The sequence below is a fragment of the Thamnophis elegans genome, chromosome Z, assembly GCF_009769535.1.
Source record: "Thamnophis elegans isolate rThaEle1 chromosome Z, rThaEle1.pri, whole genome shotgun sequence".
NCBI classification, from domain to species: domain Eukaryota; kingdom Metazoa; phylum Chordata; class Lepidosauria; order Squamata; family Colubridae; genus Thamnophis; species Thamnophis elegans.
In genome coordinates this window covers 133,453,446-133,473,280 of record NC_045558.1, presented here as the reverse complement: position 1 = coordinate 133,473,280, position 19,835 = coordinate 133,453,446, and the positions used below count along the sequence as shown (strand labels likewise).

General features: G+C 47.0%; 1 protein-coding gene across 8 annotated transcripts in view; it reads left to right on the top strand.

Annotated features, from left to right (window-relative positions):
• CHD8 (chromodomain helicase DNA binding protein 8) overlaps positions 1-18,801 on the top strand; it is a 137,918-nt gene extending 119,117 nt beyond the window's left edge. For 6 of the 8 annotated variants that reach the window (XM_032235630.1, XM_032235635.1, XM_032235632.1 and 3 more), the window contains 6 exons: positions 4,632-4,780; positions 6,718-6,969; positions 10,232-10,339; positions 11,285-11,464; positions 15,107-15,229; positions 17,451-18,801. In XM_032235630.1, the coding sequence (XP_032091521.1) occupies positions 4,632-4,780; positions 6,718-6,969; positions 10,232-10,339; positions 11,285-11,464; positions 15,107-15,229; positions 17,451-17,939 (1,301 nt within the window). In that variant the 3' untranslated portion in view covers positions 17,940-18,801. The remainder of the gene's footprint in view (positions 1-4,631; positions 4,781-6,717; positions 6,970-10,231; positions 10,340-11,284; positions 11,465-15,106; positions 15,230-17,450) is intronic. The other 2 variants (XM_032235631.1, XM_032235636.1) reach the window with 2 other exon arrangements.
• Positions 18,802-19,835: the final 1,034 nt, after the last annotated feature.

Genomic DNA, 19,835 nt, shown 5'->3' with positions numbered 1-19,835 from the left:
TTTTTTAAGATATCACTTCTTCTTTCCCCCTCATCTCCTGAAGAGAAATAGCCAAGGCCTTCTTTGCTTAAAAAAAAAATCAGGAGGGATTGGCCAAAAAGACAACCTATCTACTAAAGTTGAGAAATGCCTGGAGAGGCGGAGCTGATGTCACAGTGAAACAGTCGGGTGATCTTGGAGCTCCAAGATGGCTGCCGATATCCAGGTTGCTGGATGTTCCATCTGGACCTAAACTGTCCCATAGAGACGGTGACAGGAAGGGGCACATCCTGTTGATCCCAGAGACATTGCAAAGTCTCTGGTGATCCAGGAAAAGCCCCTTTTACTGGTGGCTGCAAGGCTGCCATTAATGACTGCTGAAACTGTTGACAGCTCCGGAACACAAGGGCAGGAGAGAAATGCCTGTTGATAGAAAGGGTATTTTTAACTTGCCTTTTTATAGGCTCTCCAAACTGTCTCCCCTCTTCTAGGGAGTTCACGAGAATTCTCCTTTTGTTCTGACCTACGTTTCACAGAATCACAAAACAGACTTCTTGTCCTGCAAAAAAAAACAATCCCTTTTTAATGTGAATTCCTAGCATTCACGTCCAGAAAGGTCCTGGTGATAAGTCTTTCAAGGTTTAATTACAACAACAGATCTCATCAGTCCTTGGATAAATGCCAGGCCGAGAGCTTCTAGTCGCAACGCTGTACAATGAAATACCTGGCAAAGAATCTCTGTGAGGCACAAACTCACATATGCAAATCTCCACAATAAAAAACAAACTAATTGTCTCCTGCAAACTTCCCCTTTTGCTCCTATTTATTCCCTGTGGGAGGAGCCATTTAGCATCCACTTGTGCCTTTACTCCCAAGTTGACCCCTGTTCCTTAATTGTGTCCTTCTCCTGACAGCTCTGCGAATGCGCGAATCGGGAACAGGCTCCAGCTGTTCTTCTTCCCCACTTATCTCCAACTCCTAAGGTAGCTGATAAATGTCGGATGGCCCTGGCCCCATCTCTGTCTCCGACCAGAGCACCCATCAGACTCCAGGATTGGCCCATGCTACTCCCCAACCTCCTCACTGCTTGGGTCTGCCACAACACCTTTCCCCAATTCGTAACAATCCAATAAGTCAGCTTAAACATTGATTAAACATACACCAACAGCCCAAACATAGATTGTCCTGACTGAGGCATATTACGGAATCCAACCCCAGTTTATTTGTCTCTAATACATACTGGTTTATTTTGTGTGGGATGTGTTAGTGCCTGAATGTATCTGTAGCCTGCCTCATTTATTTAGTCATAAATCTGTCATTGCTGGATTAATCTGCAATTCTTCTAAAAGCCAAGCGTTTTTATTTATGGTTATGCTTGATTTTCTCTAAAGCAGTCTTTTACGAAATACAGCATTCCATATTAAGCATTTTTTACCACTCAAATTTATTAAAAGCCTTTTCTGTCCCTTATTTCTCTACTAACAGAACTTTAGCCTTTAAACTCAGGAGTCAGGATAATTTATTACAGTCAAGAGACCAGAACAAATAAAAACACTCAGTGAATATCCAATTAAACATTTTAGAACAGAAGGATAAAAAAACAGGTAAAATCTATGATAAAATCCAATCTGTCACAAAGTCTAACTATACTAAAATTACAATCCATAAAAAGTGAGGCCCGTAGTCAGTTTAATACTAAAAGGAAAGAAGTTAGTATAAAATAGCCGTGTTGGATTAGACACCTGTTTTTCTGCCGAATCCCCAGTGCTGCTGCGCAGAATCTAGCTACCTGCGCTGTAGTTACGACCTGTTCGTCAACTAACTTCTTGTTGTTGTGCCATATCCATCGCCGGACGTTGGCTGTCATTTTGGCGATCCTATTTTGATCAACAGCCGCAGGAAAAAGTGCTGCTGAGTTTTGTCCAAACTGGTCCCTTAGATTTTGAAGCCACTGTGTTCTTCTTCTGCCTGGACCTCGTTTGTCTTTCATCTTTCCTTGGATGACTAAGTGGAAGTATGCCGTATTTTTCCTGGTGCCACATCACACGTCCAAAATATTCTGACGTTCGCTTTTTTATGGAACTTGTAAAACGGCACACTAGGAGATATTCAGCTGGTCCTCTTGCCAAGCATTGAATCAATGCCAGCCTGGATTTACTTTTAGCAAAGGGGCATACATGACCTTACTTAAAAGCTACCACCACCCAAAAACCCCTCTATTAGCACTGTAGAACAGGTAGTCCTCAAGTTATGACCATGATTTACCCCCAAATTTACATTGGTAGGTGAGACATTTGTTAAGTGATTCCCCCCCCCCCAATTTTATGATTTTTCTTGCCATGTTCATTAAGTGAATCGCTGCAGCGGTTCAGTTGGTAACACCGTTGTTAAGAGAATCTGTCTCCCCTGTGGACTTCGCTTGTCCGAAGCTCGCAAAAGGTGATCGTCCCATGACCCCGGGACACTGCAACCGTCATAAACACGAGTCATTTTGCCAAGCATCCAAATTCTGATCACACGTTCCTGGGGCATTCTACTAAGGTCATATGTGTGAAAATAGAATAGAATAACTTCATTGTCACTTTGAATGTACAGTAGTGGCCAAAATTGTGGAAAACTTTTGGGAAAAGTGTTATTTTTGAGGGTTGAAGGCTAATAACAACGCTTTCTTTTGGCATCTCAAGATAATCAGATTCCACTCCTGGAATGGCCTGGGAATAGCCCAGATCTTAACCCAATTGAAAATCTATGGAGCCGACTAACTTGTTAATCAGAAAGGACTCAGCAATAAAACCCAGTTAATAGAAACAATCATTCAATCTTTCACTTTCTGGAATGAGCTGCCCCCGGAGCTTCGTATAATCCCCGACCTCCGATCCTTCCGACGCGCCCTAAAAAGTTGGCTTTTCCAGCAAGCCAGCCTGGCCTGAACAAAACAAAATAAATTATTGATCATTGTTAATTTTAATTCGAATTTTTTTAAAAAAAATGTTATTGTCAATTCTTATTGGGCTTGTTTGGGATATTCTATTTAATTTTTTTAAAACTTTTGTATTATGTGCTTCTTTTAATGTTGTATGCCGCCCTGAGTCCTTGGGAGAAGGGCGGCATATAAATCTAATAAACCTAAACCTACACAATAATAGCTGCAGAAGTAAAAGACTTGGTTCACTCCATGGGAAGGCGTTGTAAGGCCGTAATTCATGCTAAAGGTTACCCAATTAAATATTGACTGTTATGGTGATAATTTTTGTACATTTCTTTTTACTTTTCTTCTTTATAAACTGCTATTCTAATAGCAAATCCTTCATAAAAGTTATTGCATTACAATCTGACAGTCAGTAAATTATATTTCCATTGATATGTAATGTTATGGTACTACTCAAAAATAAAAAGTGATGTTATTAGCTAGTTTTAGAAAATACACTTTTCCCAAAAAGTTTCCCTAATTTTGGCCACTACTGTACACGAATCGGCATACATTAAAAATGAAATTTCGTCACCTGCAGCTCTCAAAAGGGTAACCACCTCCAATTTTACACTACATAAACATGACAAAATAAATAAATGCATATAAAATTATGTACATGCCCACATATATTACATGATGCAGAGGGAAAACCTGGCCGTAAGTCCCTTATTAGCGCCATTTAACTTTTTATTTTCTATATTTTTTTATTTTAAATATATATATATAAGTATTGAATACATGAACAGTGTGGCATCTGTTGTTAATTTTGATACAAAACAATAGCGATAATATTGACAATTTTGGCAATCTTACTAATATAAGATTTGTGCCATTAAGGTTTAGAATAGAGGTAGGAATTAGAAAGAGGGAAAATATTATTCTGTATATTCTTATATAATACCACCTGATAACCCGGCATTGCCAGGGTATTTACTTATTCCAGTCCTGTATTAGACAGGAATAATGATGTCAAGTGGCAACATAAATGCCGAATCAGCTGTCCTTCCTTCTTCCATTAATGTCACAGCAATTCCTGAAGAGGCGATGGCAAGAGCAACTTCTCCCTGAGCCCGGATTTAGGCAACAATTAAATTAGTTAGAAATGTTTTCCCTGTGCCCTCAGAAGCGTAATTTCTAATATTGGATTTTCCCTCTTACCAGAGGGAACCCCCATGTGGAGTACCCTGAAGCCATTACCATGACAACTCCACTGCACTGTACAGTAGAAGCCATTTTAAGGCACAACAGGTTACATCTTAACAGAACACATACCCTGAGGGATGTTAGATGTGTCTCACCCCCCACAGTATTTGTCTCCGGAGAGTAAGTCATCTGTGTACCAAATTTGGTTGAAATTGCTTGAGGCGCTTTAGAGTTATGCTGGAACGCACACGCGCGCGCACACACACACAGCCATTTTTATATATAAAGGTTTTTAAAATCACTATGTAGAGGAAAGGATTAGAAATTGAGAGGTGATTGTATTATATCCAATGCTATCATAAGGATGTGAGTATAATTAATGTAACTAAGCGTCATCGTAACTTTGAATGGTCACTGAGTGAACTGTTGTAACTTAATCCGCCCAGCCACGTCCTTCTCTTCAGGGCCCTCTTCTGGAGAAGACCCCATATTCTCTTTCCATCCCTTCCTACCTTCTCGTCGTTGTTTTTTGTCCCAGGTGAAGAGGCTTCTTGTGGTGGGAAGCTGTTTGAGGAGGAGGAATCCTCGCTGCTCTCCCTGCCCACTTCCCACGAGGGGAACTCCCCGCAGCCTAGTGCCTCAGATCTGCTGCTCCAGGAGCGCCAAAGGGCCCACGAGTGGCCAAAGGTAATGGCGAGCCGGAGAAGGCAGGGATACTCCTGGAGTTCTATGGTGCACCAAGAGCATATTCTTCCGTTTTGAGACCATAAGCTCAAATGGGGGGGGGGGTTGTTGTCTACAGCCAACTCGCCACCATCAATTTGCCACCGCCAGCTTCCTCCATTGGTCAACTCGCCAACGGAGCGGAATGAAATGCAAATGACCAAAATTTATTTTTTTTTTAAAAAAAATGATGTTGAATTGTCCCGCGGCATGTTGGCCGTAGCAAGTTGTCCCCTGAAGCCTCCAAAGCGCAAAAAACTGCCCTACGGGCAAACCGAACATTCAGGAACGGACTTCCGCTTTGCTCGTAGGACCGTTTTGCGCCTTCCAGAGCCTTCAGGAGGCTTCCCTGAAGGCTCCGGAAGTCAAAAATCGGCCCTACAGAGAAACAGGAAATCACCATTCCTGAATTTCCGGGTTCTCCGTAGGTTCATTTTTTGCCCTCCAGAGGCTTCAGGGAAGCTCCTGAAGCTTCTGGAGGGCATCCAGGGGTGGGTGTGGGTGGGAGGCTGTTTTCACCCTCCCCAGGCTCCTAGAAAGCCTCTGGTGCGTGGGGAAGGCGAAAAAACTGTGGCAAAAGTGGGGGGGGGGTTTTGTCACTGATCATGCTCATACACGTGCGCTGGGGAGGTCGCACACATAGCATTATGGGTGTGGCATGACGGCACATGAAACCCCCCCCTCCCCTGTGCTCCCCCCGCTTTTGGCATGGCAGCCAAAAAAGGTTTGCCATCACTGGCTTACAGGGTAGTGTTCTCATTCCATGATATACAAAACTTAAGTCTTTAATCATTCTCTTTTAACGACCCCATAATCCCTTTGCAGGGTGGAGTCTGGACAACCAAATGGAGCTGAGTATTTGCCTTTCTTGTCGCCAAGGTGGAGGGTTTTTTTCAGCAGGTATATTCAGCAGTGGTGGGTTCCGGACCCCGTTGCAACTGGTACGCTGCGCACGGGGCCAGACCTCCTAGATCGGCACGCACACTGCGCGCGGCACCACCCTGCAACACCCAGCTGCTTGATGGAGGTCACGCAGGTGCCGCATGCTGTGCGCATATACACAATTGGCCGGTTGAGTTATAAACAGCTATGGAACGCAGGAGGGTGAGTGGCCCAAATGAGCCACCGTGCTGCTACTACCGGTACGGTCGTACGGCCCGGAACCCACCAATGGTGCCTAGAGAGAGAAATATCTGCCTCTACCTAGGATCGAACCCACAGCCTCCTGATTGTAAGGCGAGAGCTCCACCTCTAGCCCACCGCACCACTTAGAAAACCTAAGTCTTTGTGACAGGAAAAGCATTAAGAACTGAGGTGGAGCAGTGGTTAGGACGCAATATTGCAGGCTAATTCTGCTGACTGCCAGCAGTTAGATCCTGATTGGCTCAAAGTTGACTCAGCCTTCCATCCTTCCGAGGTGGATAAAACGAGGACCCAGATGGTTGGAGGCAAGAGGCTGACTCTGTAAAGCGCTTAAAGAGTCCTGTAAAAGCACTGTGAAGCGATATATAAGTCTAAGTGCTATTACTATTAAGTGGTTAGGATGCAATATTGCAGAATCATTCTGCTGACTGCCAGCAATTTGATCCTGACCGGCTCGAAGTTGACTCAGACTCCCATCCTTCCGAGGTGGGTAAAATGAAGACCCAAATTGTTGTGGGGCAATAGACTGACTCTCTCAACCGCTTAGAGAAGGTAAAAGCACTTATGAAGTATGGAGTCCTTGGTGCTTGGTTGACTAGGGTTGAACGTCATCAAAGCATTAAGTGTTGGAGAGAAGCGGAGATGCCTTGGAGATACCTAGTTCCCAAGTGGGGAAATTACGGATTGAATTTGAAGGCATCTTACAGGAGAATGGCATCTTTTGCCCAGATTATTATCTCTTCCTTTTGTTTCTGCAGGATCGTGTCCTCATCACCCGTATCGACTTGGTGTGCCAGGCTGTGCTGTCCGGAAAGTGGCCCTCCCTGCAACAGGGCCAGGTAGTGTCCTACGTTGGCCAGGGAGAAGGCCTGCCCCACTTGCACGGAGAGTACACCACCTCCCCCATCCCTCACATCTGCCCTCTGGCATCCCAAGAGGAAGGCACAGCTTCCTTCACCCGCCTCCGACACGGTGGCCAAGAGAAGGAGTTTACCGTGCAGATCAAAGATGTGAGTTCAAGATAGGTCTGGAAGAACAGCATCCATCCCCACCCACACCCAGCCCTCCGTGCATGCCAGACCGAGTCCCCGCGCAAAACCAAACAGCTGTGTCATTAGGGCAGGGGTCGGCAAACTTAAACACTCAAAGAGCCCTTTGCACCAGACCCGTTTCCCACAGAAAAGAAAACACCGGGCGCCACAAAGGTCCTAACTAGAAGCCCCCTGTTCAGTTCTGGAGCTGATCGGAAGTTCAGTTCCTTCCACCAGAAAGTCTCCTCCTAGCGCAGCGTACTTTTTTCCTCTACCTGTCATAACCGAAAGCCGTATCAATTGTGGAAACAACTGGAAAACTCTCCCCTTGCCATAGAGACTTCTCCTGGTGCACTGTGCTTCTCTCCCCCCCCCCCCCATCACCACCACCGGAAGCGCCTCTCAAAATTGTGGCGCCGACCGGTGACGGAGGCGCAGCAGAGGGAGGAAAGAGCCACATGCGGCTCCAGAGCTGCAGTTTGCTGATCCCCCCATTAGGGAATTTGAAAAATGGATGGAAATGGAGATTCAGCTACTAAACAATGCGGCGAAAATCACCATGTTTCCATGTTAGACCGTTTTGAAGAGCAGCTCCTTATGCTCATCTCACAGCCTGTGGTCATCCTTTTGTAGGCCAGTTTCAGCTTGTCTGATGAGAATAACAGAATAGCAGAGTTGGAAGGGACCCTGGAGATCATCTAGTCCAACCCCATGCTCAGGCAGGAAACCCTGTGTTCTGACCTAGGCTTCCCAAGATCATTAAGCAGACTCCTCGTCCCTATAAAACCTCTTTTATTTAGGTTAAAGGGAATTCCTCTCCAGCAAAGTCCTGGCCAACAGCCTTTTATGAGATTTCACAACTACAGACCTTTATCAGGCTTGGAGAGCTGCCAGGCTGATATCTTCCAAATGCCACACTGTAACAGACAATACTTGGCAAGAAGTTAGGAACAGATCTTCACCTAGTGAATTGAACTAATTGTCTCCTGAAAACTCCCCTCCCCTTTTGCCCCTCTTTATTCCCTATGGGAGGGGCCAGTCACCCGTGTCTTTACTCCTGTTCCTTAACTGTTCCCTTCTGGAAGCTCTGTGCATGTGCACACTGGGAACAGGCTCCAGCTGTTCTTCTGCCCCACGGATCTCTGACTACGAAGGCAGCTGATAACTGTTGGACGGCCCTGGCCCCATCCCTGCCTCCAACGCAGAGAGTTTTCCCCAGACTCCAGGACTGGCCCATGTTCCTCCCCAACCTCCTCATTGTCAAGAGTCTGCCACAAGCTCTGCTGGCGGGCCACAACACCCTGTACCCTTTCAGACAAATGGTTGTCTGCGCTCTTCTTAAAAACCTCCAGTGTTGGAGCACTCACAACTTCTGGACGCAAGTCGTTCCACGGGTTGATTGTTCTGTCGGGAGAGGAGTGTCAAACTCGAGACCCGTGGGCCAGATCCGGCTCGCAGGGTGCTTAGATCTGGCCTGTGGGGCCGGCCTGGAAATAACTTAAGAACTGGCCCATGGGGTGCCTTTGCTACTGAAAATTGGGGTGTTTTGACTGCCAGAGTGCTGTAGAAGGAGGCCGTCCTTGACTCAGACGGTTATAAAAGGGATGAAAGGTAAAATATTTTACCTTTCAGGTTTGCAGGATTCTGCTACTATAGGCTACATCAATAATTTATAGTTCTAGTTCTTGCTATGGAGTCAGTTTCTTGATCTGGTCTCTCTCATAGGGGATCAAGTAGATCAGGGGTGTCAAACTCGATTTCATTGAGGGTTGTGTTTGACCTTGGGGGGGCAGAGGTGATATTCAGCAGGTTCTGACCAGTTCTAGAGAACCAGTAGCGGAAATTTTGAGTAGTTCAGAGAATCAGCAAATAGCATCTCTGGCTGGCCCCACCCCCATGTATTCTCTGCCTCCCGAGTCCCAGCTGATCAGGAGGGAATGAGATTTTGCAGTAACCTTCCCCTGCCAAGGCCACCAAGCCACACCACGCCCACCTAGCCACGTCCATAGAACCAGTAGTAAAAATACTTTAATCCCACCACTTTCGGGGCAGGGGGGCGTGGTCAGCTCAACCTCACTCATGTCGGGGGTGTCTGTGGCAGCCCGAGCGCTTTGCCAGTGGGCTCCCGAGCTCCGTTTCATCTGCGATGGCCGCCTGTAACCCTCTGCCAGCAGAAATGGAACTTCGGACATCCACCCGTGGCCCTTCCAAGCTCCATTTCCGCTGGTCGAGTCACCACGGAGCGTTCCTTCTCTGTTTCCAGGGTGGCCCTGCGAGCCAAATCTAAGCACCCCGCGGGCCGGATCTACTCCCCCACCCCCCAAGCCATGAGTTTGACGCCCCTGAAGTAGATCAAGTATGTATTTAAAAGAAAAAAATCACAGAAATGTACACCTCTCTACTTTTATAGAGATGTGGTGGCTAAGACGCTGAGCTTGTTGATCAAAACAGTTCAGCAGTTTGAATCCCTAGCACTGCGTAATGGAGTGAGCTCCCGTTACTTGTCCCAGCTTCTGCGGTTCGAAAGCATGTAAAAATATAAGTAGAAAAATTGGAACCACCTTTGGTGGGAAGGTAACAGCGCTCCGTGCACCTTCAGCGTTTAGTCATGCCGGCCACATGACCACGGAGACATCTTCGGCTAGCGCTGGCTCTTCGGCTTTGAAACGGAGATGAGCACCGCCCCCTAGAGTTGGGAACGACTAGAACATATGTTCGAGGGGAACCTTTACCTATTCTTATAAGTGTATGAAACCACGCGTGCAGAGCTGCGGTCCTGTGTCACGTCCCGTGGCAATGCCCACCGTAACCATGCCTTCCCTGGAAACACCCACAACCTCCCACCTCCGCCTGGGCCCTCTGAGGTCAAAACACAAGCCCTCAATGAAATCGAGTTTGACACCCATGTGTTAGGACATTTTTCCCTAGTTCTAGGATGTTTCTCTCCTTGATTCGTTTCCATCCATTGCTAAGGACAGAAGTGGAAATCTGCTAATCTGTGTCCCGTCCCCCCGCCCCACTCCTTCCATGCTTGTCTAGAAACTTAGATTATCCTGTGGATAATCAACAGATTTTTGTGCCACCTATCTCACATTATTATTATTATTATTTTTCCCCCTCAATTCCCACCACCCCACCCGTTGGGAGCTTGCAAGGCTAATTGGGAATTTGTGTGGTGGAGGGCGGGAACAAGCTTCTGCATTCTGCACCCTTGCCCCTAACTCTCTGTCCCTTTCTCTAGGAAGAAGGCATCAAACTGACTTTCCAGAAGCACAAGCTGGTCCCTAATGGCACCATGCGGGATCGGCCTGCTCTCACCCAGAAGAAAAGTAGCAAGAAAATGGTGGAGGTGAGCGGTTGCTGGTTTGCGGAGTCTGGTCCTCGGGATGGGCGGCCAGCTGGCCCATCAGTCAAGGGTAGGGGAGGAGGTTTGTGGCCCTGAGGTGCAAAGGGCGGAAGAAGGGAGAAGCCGTGTTAGAGACCCTAACTTTTAGGCTGGCTTGGTTTTCTCTTTTTCTTTCTTTTTTTTCTTTCTTTCTCTCTGTCTTCTTTCCTTCCTTCCCTCTCCATCTTTTTACTTTCTTCCCTGTCCTCCCCTCCGCTATTCTATCTCTCCATCTTTCTTTTTCTTCCTTCCTTTTTCTCTTCCTCCCCTCCTGTCCCTCTCGTCTTTCTTTTCCTTCCTTCCTTTCTCCCTCTTTTTTCTTCCTTTCTTCCTCTCCTCCCTCTTTTTCTTTCTTTTCCTTCCTTTCTTTTTCTCCCATCCTTCCTCTTTCCTCCCTTCCTACTTTTCTTTCTTTGTTTATCTCTTTCTCTCACACTATTCCTTTCTTTCTTTCTGTCCTCCTCTCTCTCCATCTTCCTTCCTTTGTTCCCTCTCCATCTTACTTCTTACTTTCTCCCCTCCACTCTATCTCTCCATCTTTCTTTCGCTTTCTTCCGTCTTTCTTCACTCTCATCCTTCTTTTCCTTTCTCCTTCCCTCCCTCCCTCCTTTATTTTTCTTCCTTTTATTTCTTTCTTCCTTCCTCCCCTTCCTCTTTCTTTCTTTTCCTCATTCCTCCCTCTCTCTGTCTCTCTTTCTCTCTCTCTCTCTTCCTTCCTTTCTTTTTTCCTTTGTTTCTGTCCTTATTTCTCTCTCCATCTTTCTTCTTCCTTCCCTCCATCTCTATCTTACTTCTTACTTTCTTACTTTTTTCCCTCTCCTCCACTCCTCTATCTTTCTTTCTTTCTTTCTTTCTTTCTTTCTTTCTTTCTTTCTTTCTTTCTTTCTTTCTTTCTTTCTTTCATCTCAGCTGGAACTGCAGTGTCTGGAAGCCCTGAGAGGCCCCGATATCGACCTGGAGGCTCATATCCCAGTGGTGAACAAGACAGACGGGACGCTGCTGGTGGGCGACGCGGCTCCCCGCCGGGCTGATCTCGAGGTGTGGCTGCAGGCCCACCCTGAGTATGCGGTAGATCCTCGCTTCCTGGCTGTAAGTATTTCTTCAGCTTCATTTCTTTGCTCCCCATTTGCAGGTGGGGTGCTAATCTTCTTCCCTTCCCTTTTGGAAGCCTTTCCTTTCCATCCACAGACATCATTTCTCCCTCCACATTTCCTGTAGGGTGTTGTCCTACCTGCTAAGACAGGGGTCAGCAACCAGTGGCTCTGGAGCAGCATGTGGCTCTTTCATCCCTCTGCTGCAGCTCCCTGTCGCTGGTTGACTCCACAATCGATAGGGTTAGGGCTTTTGGTTAGAACCAGTGGGGGAGTTCAAATTTTTTTTAGTACCGGTTCTGTAGGCGGGGCTTTATGGGCGGGGCAGGAGAAGGATATTGCAAAATCCCCATTCCCTCCCCACCCCACTAACCTGCTTTCCAGCTCCGTTCTCCTGTTCAGGGCAACAAAAGTAGATCAGCTGGGAAGCAGCAGGGGCAGGGCCAGCCTATTTGCCGATTCTCCGAACTACTCAAAATTTCTGCTACTCAAAGGTTCTCCAGAACCTGTCAGAACTGGCTGAATACCACCTCTGATTAGGACAGGTAGAGGAAAAAGGATGCCCTGCTAGGAGGAGACTCTATGGTGGGAGAACCTGACTTCCGGTCAGCAGAGGAAAAAGGATGTGGTGCTAGGAGGAGACTCTATGGTGGGGGAACTGGACTTCCGGTTAGCCGAGGAAAAAGGATGCCGTGCTAGGAGGAGACTCTATAGTTGGGGAACCGGAATTCCAGTCGTCCCTTTGGGAATAGGGAATTCCAGTAAGTCCCTTTGGGAATAGGGCGGCATACTAGTTTAATAAACTGAACTCTATGGTGGGAGAACCAGACTTCCGGTCATCAGAGGAAAAAGGATGCTGTGCTAGGAGGAGACTCTATGGTGGGAGAACCGGACTTCCGGTCATCAGAGGAAAAAGGATGCTGTGCTAGGAGGAGACTTTATGGTGGGGGAACCGGACTTCCGGTCAGCCGAGGAAAAAGGATGCCGTGCTAGGAGGAGACTCTATAGTTGGGGAACCGGAATTCTAGTCGTCGCCAGAATTGAATTGCGGCTTTCAGTTAGGCCTTTGTGGCTCTTTGAGTGTTTAAGGTTGCCGACTCCTGTGCTAAGATATTGCCCTACCTTTTCTCTTAAGAAGATGCCTCGCTATCTCATCTTCTCAGTAATTCTCAGGGCCACTGGGCTGAAATTGAGTTGAAACCAGTCTAAAAGTCTTCAAATCCAGCACACACTGATCTACCTTAACCAAATGTTGCAAAGGAACACAGCTTGTCTCTTCTGAATGAGACTTTAAACCATCATCTTTTAATGACCCCACAATCCCTTGCAGGGTGGAGTCTGGGCAAGTGAATAGAGCTAGCCAGAGTGTTTTAATGGCCGGATGCCCTTCCCTGTTGCCAATGCGGTTTTCTTTCAGCAGATATATTCTCACTGTGTCCACAGAGAGAAATATCTGCCTCTAGCTAGGATCGAACTCACAGCCTCCTGATTGTGAGGCAAGAGCTCCACCTCTAGCCCACGGTTTCCTCTTCCCATTGGGTAGACCGGGCTGAAGTGACTTGGCCAGAAACGTACATTTTTCAGGACAGGTCCACGAGCCGGATCCAACCACATCACGGGCCGCAACAGGCCTTTGCTTGTCACCCCTGCTTTTTAAAATATATATATATATATATATATATATATTATTTACAAATAAGTATATTGAACACAGTGCAGCCATCCTGGTGTTTCATCCGCCATAGAAACCAAAGTGCAAGACAACATATATACTACTTACACAGTGCTAGTGTTATACAATTATTTTCGACAAACGTATTCATTTTAATACATATATAATCTCTCATTTCAGGTCTCCGTAGCCTAATTTTTTGTGTGTTCCAACTCCCACCTCATGTTTCCAGCCATTGATAAAATCTATTCCATATGTCATCATATTCTGTCTCTCCTTTGTTTTTTTTAGTGGTGTAGGGTTTCCTGCCTAGGCAGGGGGTTGGACTGGAAGACCTCCAAGGTCCCTTCCAACCAGTGACGTGCGGTGAGGTTTATGGCTGGTGAGGCAACAATTCTTTTAGACTTGTGGACTTCAACTCCCAGAATTTCATAGCCAGGCATGCTCATTTCCAATTTAAAGAGACAGCTTTTGTTTTTCTCTTTTGATAAATAAGTTTCCTTCTTTCTTTTTCTTTTTCTTCTCCCTTCCCCTCCTTCCTCCCTCTCTCCCTCCCTCCCCCTTCACACACACATACACAAAGTTGCACCAGGATTCAGAAAATTTAGGTTTTCCTCCTCAGCCCATGTTAGCAATACCACTAGCAGCATTTTGGCCTGCAGGTGTAAGTAGAAGTGGAAATTCATTCTACTGAAAACATTGTTTTTGCTTATGATTGGATAATTAAAATTTCACAAGACCCAAAGGCATAGTATTAGAGTGTTACATAGTACATAAACTAAAGAACTGTCTCAATATGCTCCCTCCCCCATCTCTCAAACACACACACACACACACACACACACACAAAGTTGCACCAGGAGGAGGAAGCTTGAATTCCTCCCCCTCCCTCCGACCCACATGTACCTTTTCCAGCTGTTTCAGAGAGGATTTCAACTCTGCTCTTGCCTGCCAACATGAAAAGAAAAAAAATGTAAAAGGAAAAAGGCAAGAGCTGAGGTCAGGCTGAGCTAGTTGCTGCCAAAGTCATCGTGGATGACTCTGCTTAGTGCTTAACTGTTTAAAAAAGCACCCTCTACAGGAGGAGGTGGGAGAACGACGTCTCATCTACGTCAGGAATTTTTCGGCTTTTAACCCTTGCTTAACTCTGCTCAGGTGATCATAAAAAGTCAGACTAGATGAGGCACGTTGTTCTCCTGCCACCTCCTGCTTCCAACCAGTTGTGAAATTCAAATTTTTTTACTACTGGTTCTGTGGACATGGTGTGGCTTGGTGGGCCTGGCAGGGGAAGGATACTGCAAAATCTCCCTTCCCAGTGGTGGGTTCTGGATCCCGGTGCAACCGGTACGGTGCAACAAGATCCGGCATCCACCATATGAACACGCACAGCGTACGGATCGCCTGCGACGCTCCAGGACGATCCAGCTGCTCGGTGGAGCATCGCACAGGCGCCGTACCGTCTGTGCACGGAAGCCCCGAAAAGCTCAAATACAAGTAAGGACAGTGGGCATGTGGGCCTTCCAGAGCACCGCACCGGAACGGTATCCAGTGCTCCCAGTAGGCACCGGTCCGCCCGTACCGGTTGTAACCCACCCCTGATTCCCTCCCCACTCCAGAGGATAAATACTGCAAAATCTCCATTCCCGCCACACTCTGGGCCAGCCAGAGGTGACATTTGCCAGTTCTCCGAACTATTCAAAATTTCTGCTACCGGTTCTCCTGAACCTGCTGGATTTCAACTCTGCTTCCAACTCTGTTATTCTCTTCTTTTCTTAATTCTAACCTTAGTCTATCCATTTCTGCGCGTGTTAATAGCTTCCTTATTATCTCCTTTTCTGAAGGGGTGTTTTCACTTTTCCATTGCTGTGCATACACCAGACGCCCCTGCTTTATAACTTGCGTGTAATAAGGAGTTGTACTCACTGAGCAGGGCCTAACTCAACCTCTTTTCCCTCCCCTTCTCTCCAGTACATGGAAGAACGCCGGAAGCACAGATGGCCCCGGTTCCCAAAACCTGTTCCGATCGAGCCAAGCTGTCTGGTAGGGCTGGAGAGGATGCAGGTAGCTGGCATTTCTGCCAACGGTAAAAAGGTGATTAAAACAGAGATCTTGCGACCATCCTAACGTTGTGTCATAGTAGATGGTTGGTGCTGTTTTTTAATGAATTGTATATATTTTTTAAAAATGCTTTTAAGAACTCGACCTCAGACCTTGTTTGAGGTTTCATGCTAACAACTGGCGGGCACAATGAAGGGGGGAGAGGGTGTCAAGAAATAGCAATAGTAGATAAATCTCCATTCCTCCCTCTGCCAAGGGCGGTGCCAACTATCCCTGCTTCTAGTCTGCCCATCTTGGAATGCTCCATCTTTTGCAATGTTATAATGTTCTTTTACATTTTAAAAAAGTTTTACTCTTAAAGTTATTCAATTTTGATGCAATATATTGATTAAATTCTACACCGCCCAGAGGCTTTCTATGAGGATGATGGGCAGTTTGGATGGATGGATGGATGGATGGATGGATGGATGGATGATAGCTAGCTAGCTAGGCAGACAGACAGACAGACAGACAGACAGACAGACAGACAGACAGACAATGATAGGTAGGTGGATGGATGGATCGATCGATCGATCAATGATACGTAGTGGATAGATGGATGGAAGGAAGATAGATAATGATAGGTAGGTAGATGGATGGAGGATATGTAGATAATGATGGATGATAGATGGATAGATGGAGGATACGTAGATAATGATGGATGGATGGATGGATGATAGATGGATAGATGATACATAGATAATGATGGATGGATGAATGGAGGATGCGTAGATATGGATGGATGGATGGATGGATGGATGGATGGATGGATGGATGGATGGATGGATGATAGATGGATGGAAGATACGTAGATAATGATGGATAGATAGATGATGGATGGATGATATGTAGATAATGATAAATGGATGATGGATGGATGGATACATAGATAATGGTGGATGATGGATGGATGGAGGATACGTAGATGATGGATGGATGATAGGTGATGGATGGATAATACATAGATAATGATAGATGGATGGATGATACATAGATAATGATGGATGGATGGATGGATGGATGGATGGATGGATGGATGGATGGAAGATACGTAGATAATGATGGATAGATAGATTATGGATGGATGATATGTAGATAATGATGGATGGATGATGGATGGATACATAGATAATGATGGATGGAGGATACGTAGATAATGATGGATGGATGATAGGTGATAGATGGATGGATAATACATATATAATGTATGAGCCGAGGTGGCACAGTGGTTAAATGCAGCACTGTAGGCTACTTCAGCTGACTGCAGTTCGGCTGTTCAAATCTCACCGGCTCAGGGTTGACTCAGCCTTCCATCCTTCCGAGGTGGGTAAAATGAGGACCCGGATTGTTGTTGGGGGCAATATGCTGACTCTGTAAACCGCTTAGAGAGGGCTGAAAGTCCTATGAAGCGATATATGTCTAATTGCTATAATGATGGATGGTTGGATGATGGATGGATGGAGGATACATAGATAATGATGGATGGATGGATGGATGGTGGATAGATGGATGGATGGATGGAGGATACATAGATAATGATGGATGGATCAATGATGGATGGAGGATATATAGATAATGATGGATGGATGGATGATAGATGATGGATGGATGATATGTAGATAATGATGGATGATGGATGGATGGAGGATACGTAGATAATGATAGAAGAATGGAGGGAGGGGGAGAGAGAGAGGGGGGTCTTGATTTATGATCACAATTTGGAATGGACATTCCATTGCTAAGTGATGAAGTTGTTAAATGAGTTGCACTTGACTTTACAACTCTTTTTGCCCCAGTTGTTAAACGAATCCAGCTTCCCCCATTGGCTTTGCTTGTCAAAACCTTTCTGGGAAAGTCTCAGAAAGACCGTGGGACGCCATAACTTCAAGTGGGTTTCCAAGCACTTGAATTTTGATTGGGTGACTGACCCTAAGGATGCCGCCACCCTTGTTAAGTGTAGGACCAATCTCCCACCACCACCACCACCAGTGGTTGAATGAATTGTCGTAAGTTGAGGGCTGAATTTGTTTTCCCTTCTCTCTCTCAAAAAAACAACAACAACAACCAGAGACTGGCTCCTCCCACTTGAGCAGGTCACTAAAAATCAATTGCTGTCAGTGCCCAGAGTGAGCCCATTCATTGAAGGAGCCACTAACCAGGCTCGGCCAACGGGAGTATGAACATGGCCTAATTTAATCTCTTGCTTCCCCTGTAGGGTTTCCTTCCAGACCCGACAATGAATCGCCTCCTTCCAGGAGCCGTGGGGGCCGACAACGCACAGAAACGTGGTCGTCAGACCCCGATGGAGTTTTCCAACATGATGGCTCTGATGGGAGCCGGCCGGGTCCAACTGGGAGCCACAGGACCCCTCTCTCTGCACCACCACGCCCACTTCCAAACCACCCCAGCCCATGGCTCCGCCTTGCAATACATGCCGTTCCCCACCGCGGCGGCTGCAGCCACTGCCGCCACCACCTCCGGCACCCTTCTCCATCCAGGACTGGGCCACCCCAGCTACGCCGGCGCCCCCTTGCATCTGGGCCACCCTCAGCGCGTGGATGAAGACGAGGAGGAAGACGAGATGGACGACTTGTCTCAGGGCTACGCCAGCTCGGAACGGGACTTTTCATTGCTGGACGACGACCCCATGATGCCAGCCAACTCCGACTCCAGCGATGAAGGAGAGGAGGAAGGAGAAGACTGAACTGAAGTCCGGAGGGCAGACGGACGGATTCCGACAAGGCCAGCTCCTTCCCCGAGGGGGCTAGCCATCCTCATGACATTGAATTTGAAAGGCCAGAGAACTCGGGGAGTCCCGTCGGGGGTGGGGGGGGAGCGTCGAGCAGACAAGGCTCCTTTTCGTCCCCACGTCGGTTGCTCGGAGGACAAAACAGGGTCCTTCAAAAACCCCAGCGAGGGGTGGAAATAATGGGGGTGGGGGGGAAAGCAACTTGCCTCCCAGGGCTTCTTAATTTTGAGAAAGGAAAAGAAAGAGAAAATTGTCCGCCAGGTTAGCAGATCCGCCCTCTCTTCCTGCAGCACTTGGAACTGTCGCCCGAGAACGTGTCTCCGTGGCTGCCACCTCGAGGCAGCGGGGAAAAAACCACCCTGCCCTCTTCCTCCTCCTCTTCCTTCCCCCCCCCTCCCCCATTAAGCTAAGACAACCTTGGCTCTAGGTAGCAACTCCTTTCCTTTCCTTTGGGTCTCCCCACAGCCGCCGGCTCCGTTCGCCGCCATTCACGTGCTGTAATATAAGTGCAAAAGGCAGGGTGGGAGGGGAGGACGCCTTTTCCTTTCCCTCCGTACCCCCTGTCTCCATGTGGGGTGGGAGGGGTTTATATTTATAAATATGTAATATGTCTTGTGTAATAATGGCCGAGGCTGTGGGGGGGTGGAGGGGGAGAAAAAATGGATTGCGAGGGAATTTAAAAAGTCGGCCAGGGCGGGGTGGTTTTTTCGGGTGGCAAGGGGGCCGAGGGAGAAAGAGAAGATAGAGAGAGCTTCCTGTAGCTGGATCCTCCTTTTTTTTTTCTCTTTTGTTTTTGTTTTTTTTTTAATAAAAGGAACAAAATGCACAAAGCCACAGCCTTCCCTGGCCCGCCCGGTTCTTTTTTTGCGGCGCTGTTATACGAGTTGCGTAAAGCAAACATATAAATAATCTCGGCAACGAGGGATCGTTGGTGTCTCTGGTTTGGGTTTCTTTCCCTCTGGATCAGGGGTGTCGAACTCAAGACCTGCGAGCCAAATCCAGCCCGCAGGGGTGGTTAAATCTGGCCTGTGGGGCCTTTCAGGAAACAGCAAAGGACTGGCCTGTGATGCCTCTGCCAGTGAAAATGGAGCTTGGGGTGGGGTGCATATAGCCAAAAATGGGGCCCGGCCAGTGGTGAAATTCAATTTTTTTACTAGCGGTTCTGTGGGCATGCCTTGGTGCGCGTGGTGTGGCTTGGTGCGGAAGGATGCTGCAAAATCTCCATTCCCACCCCTCTTGGGGGCCAGCCAGAGGTGGCATTTGCTGGTTCTCCAAACTACTCAAAATTTCCGCTGCCAGTTCTCCAAACTACTCAAAATTTCCACTGTTGGTTCTCCAAACTACTCAAAATTTCCACTTCCGGTTCTCCAAACTACTCAAAATTTCCGCTGCCGGTTCTCCAAACTACTCAAAATTTCTTCTATCAGTTCTCCAAACTACTCAAAATTTCTGCTACCGATTCTCCAAACTACTCAAAATTTCCGCTACCGGTTCTCCAAACTGCTCAAAATTTCTGGTACCGGTTCTCCAAACTACTCAAAATTTCTGCTACCAGTTCTCCAAAGTACTCAAAAATTCCACGATCGGTGCTCCAAACTACTCAAAATTTCCACTACCGGTTCTCCAGAACTTGTCAGAACCCACTGGATTTCACCCCTGGTCTCGACGGTCCATGGGAGGGGGCGGGTGCTCCATTTTTGCTGGCAGAGGGCTAGCAAAACAAACTAAAAACAAAAGGAGAAATGTTTCCCTTTTTTCATTTGAGCATCCAAGAAGGGAGAGGAAAGGAGGAAGGGAAAGAAAAAGAAAGATGGGAAGAAAAAAAGGAAGGAAAAAGAAAGAGAGGGAGGG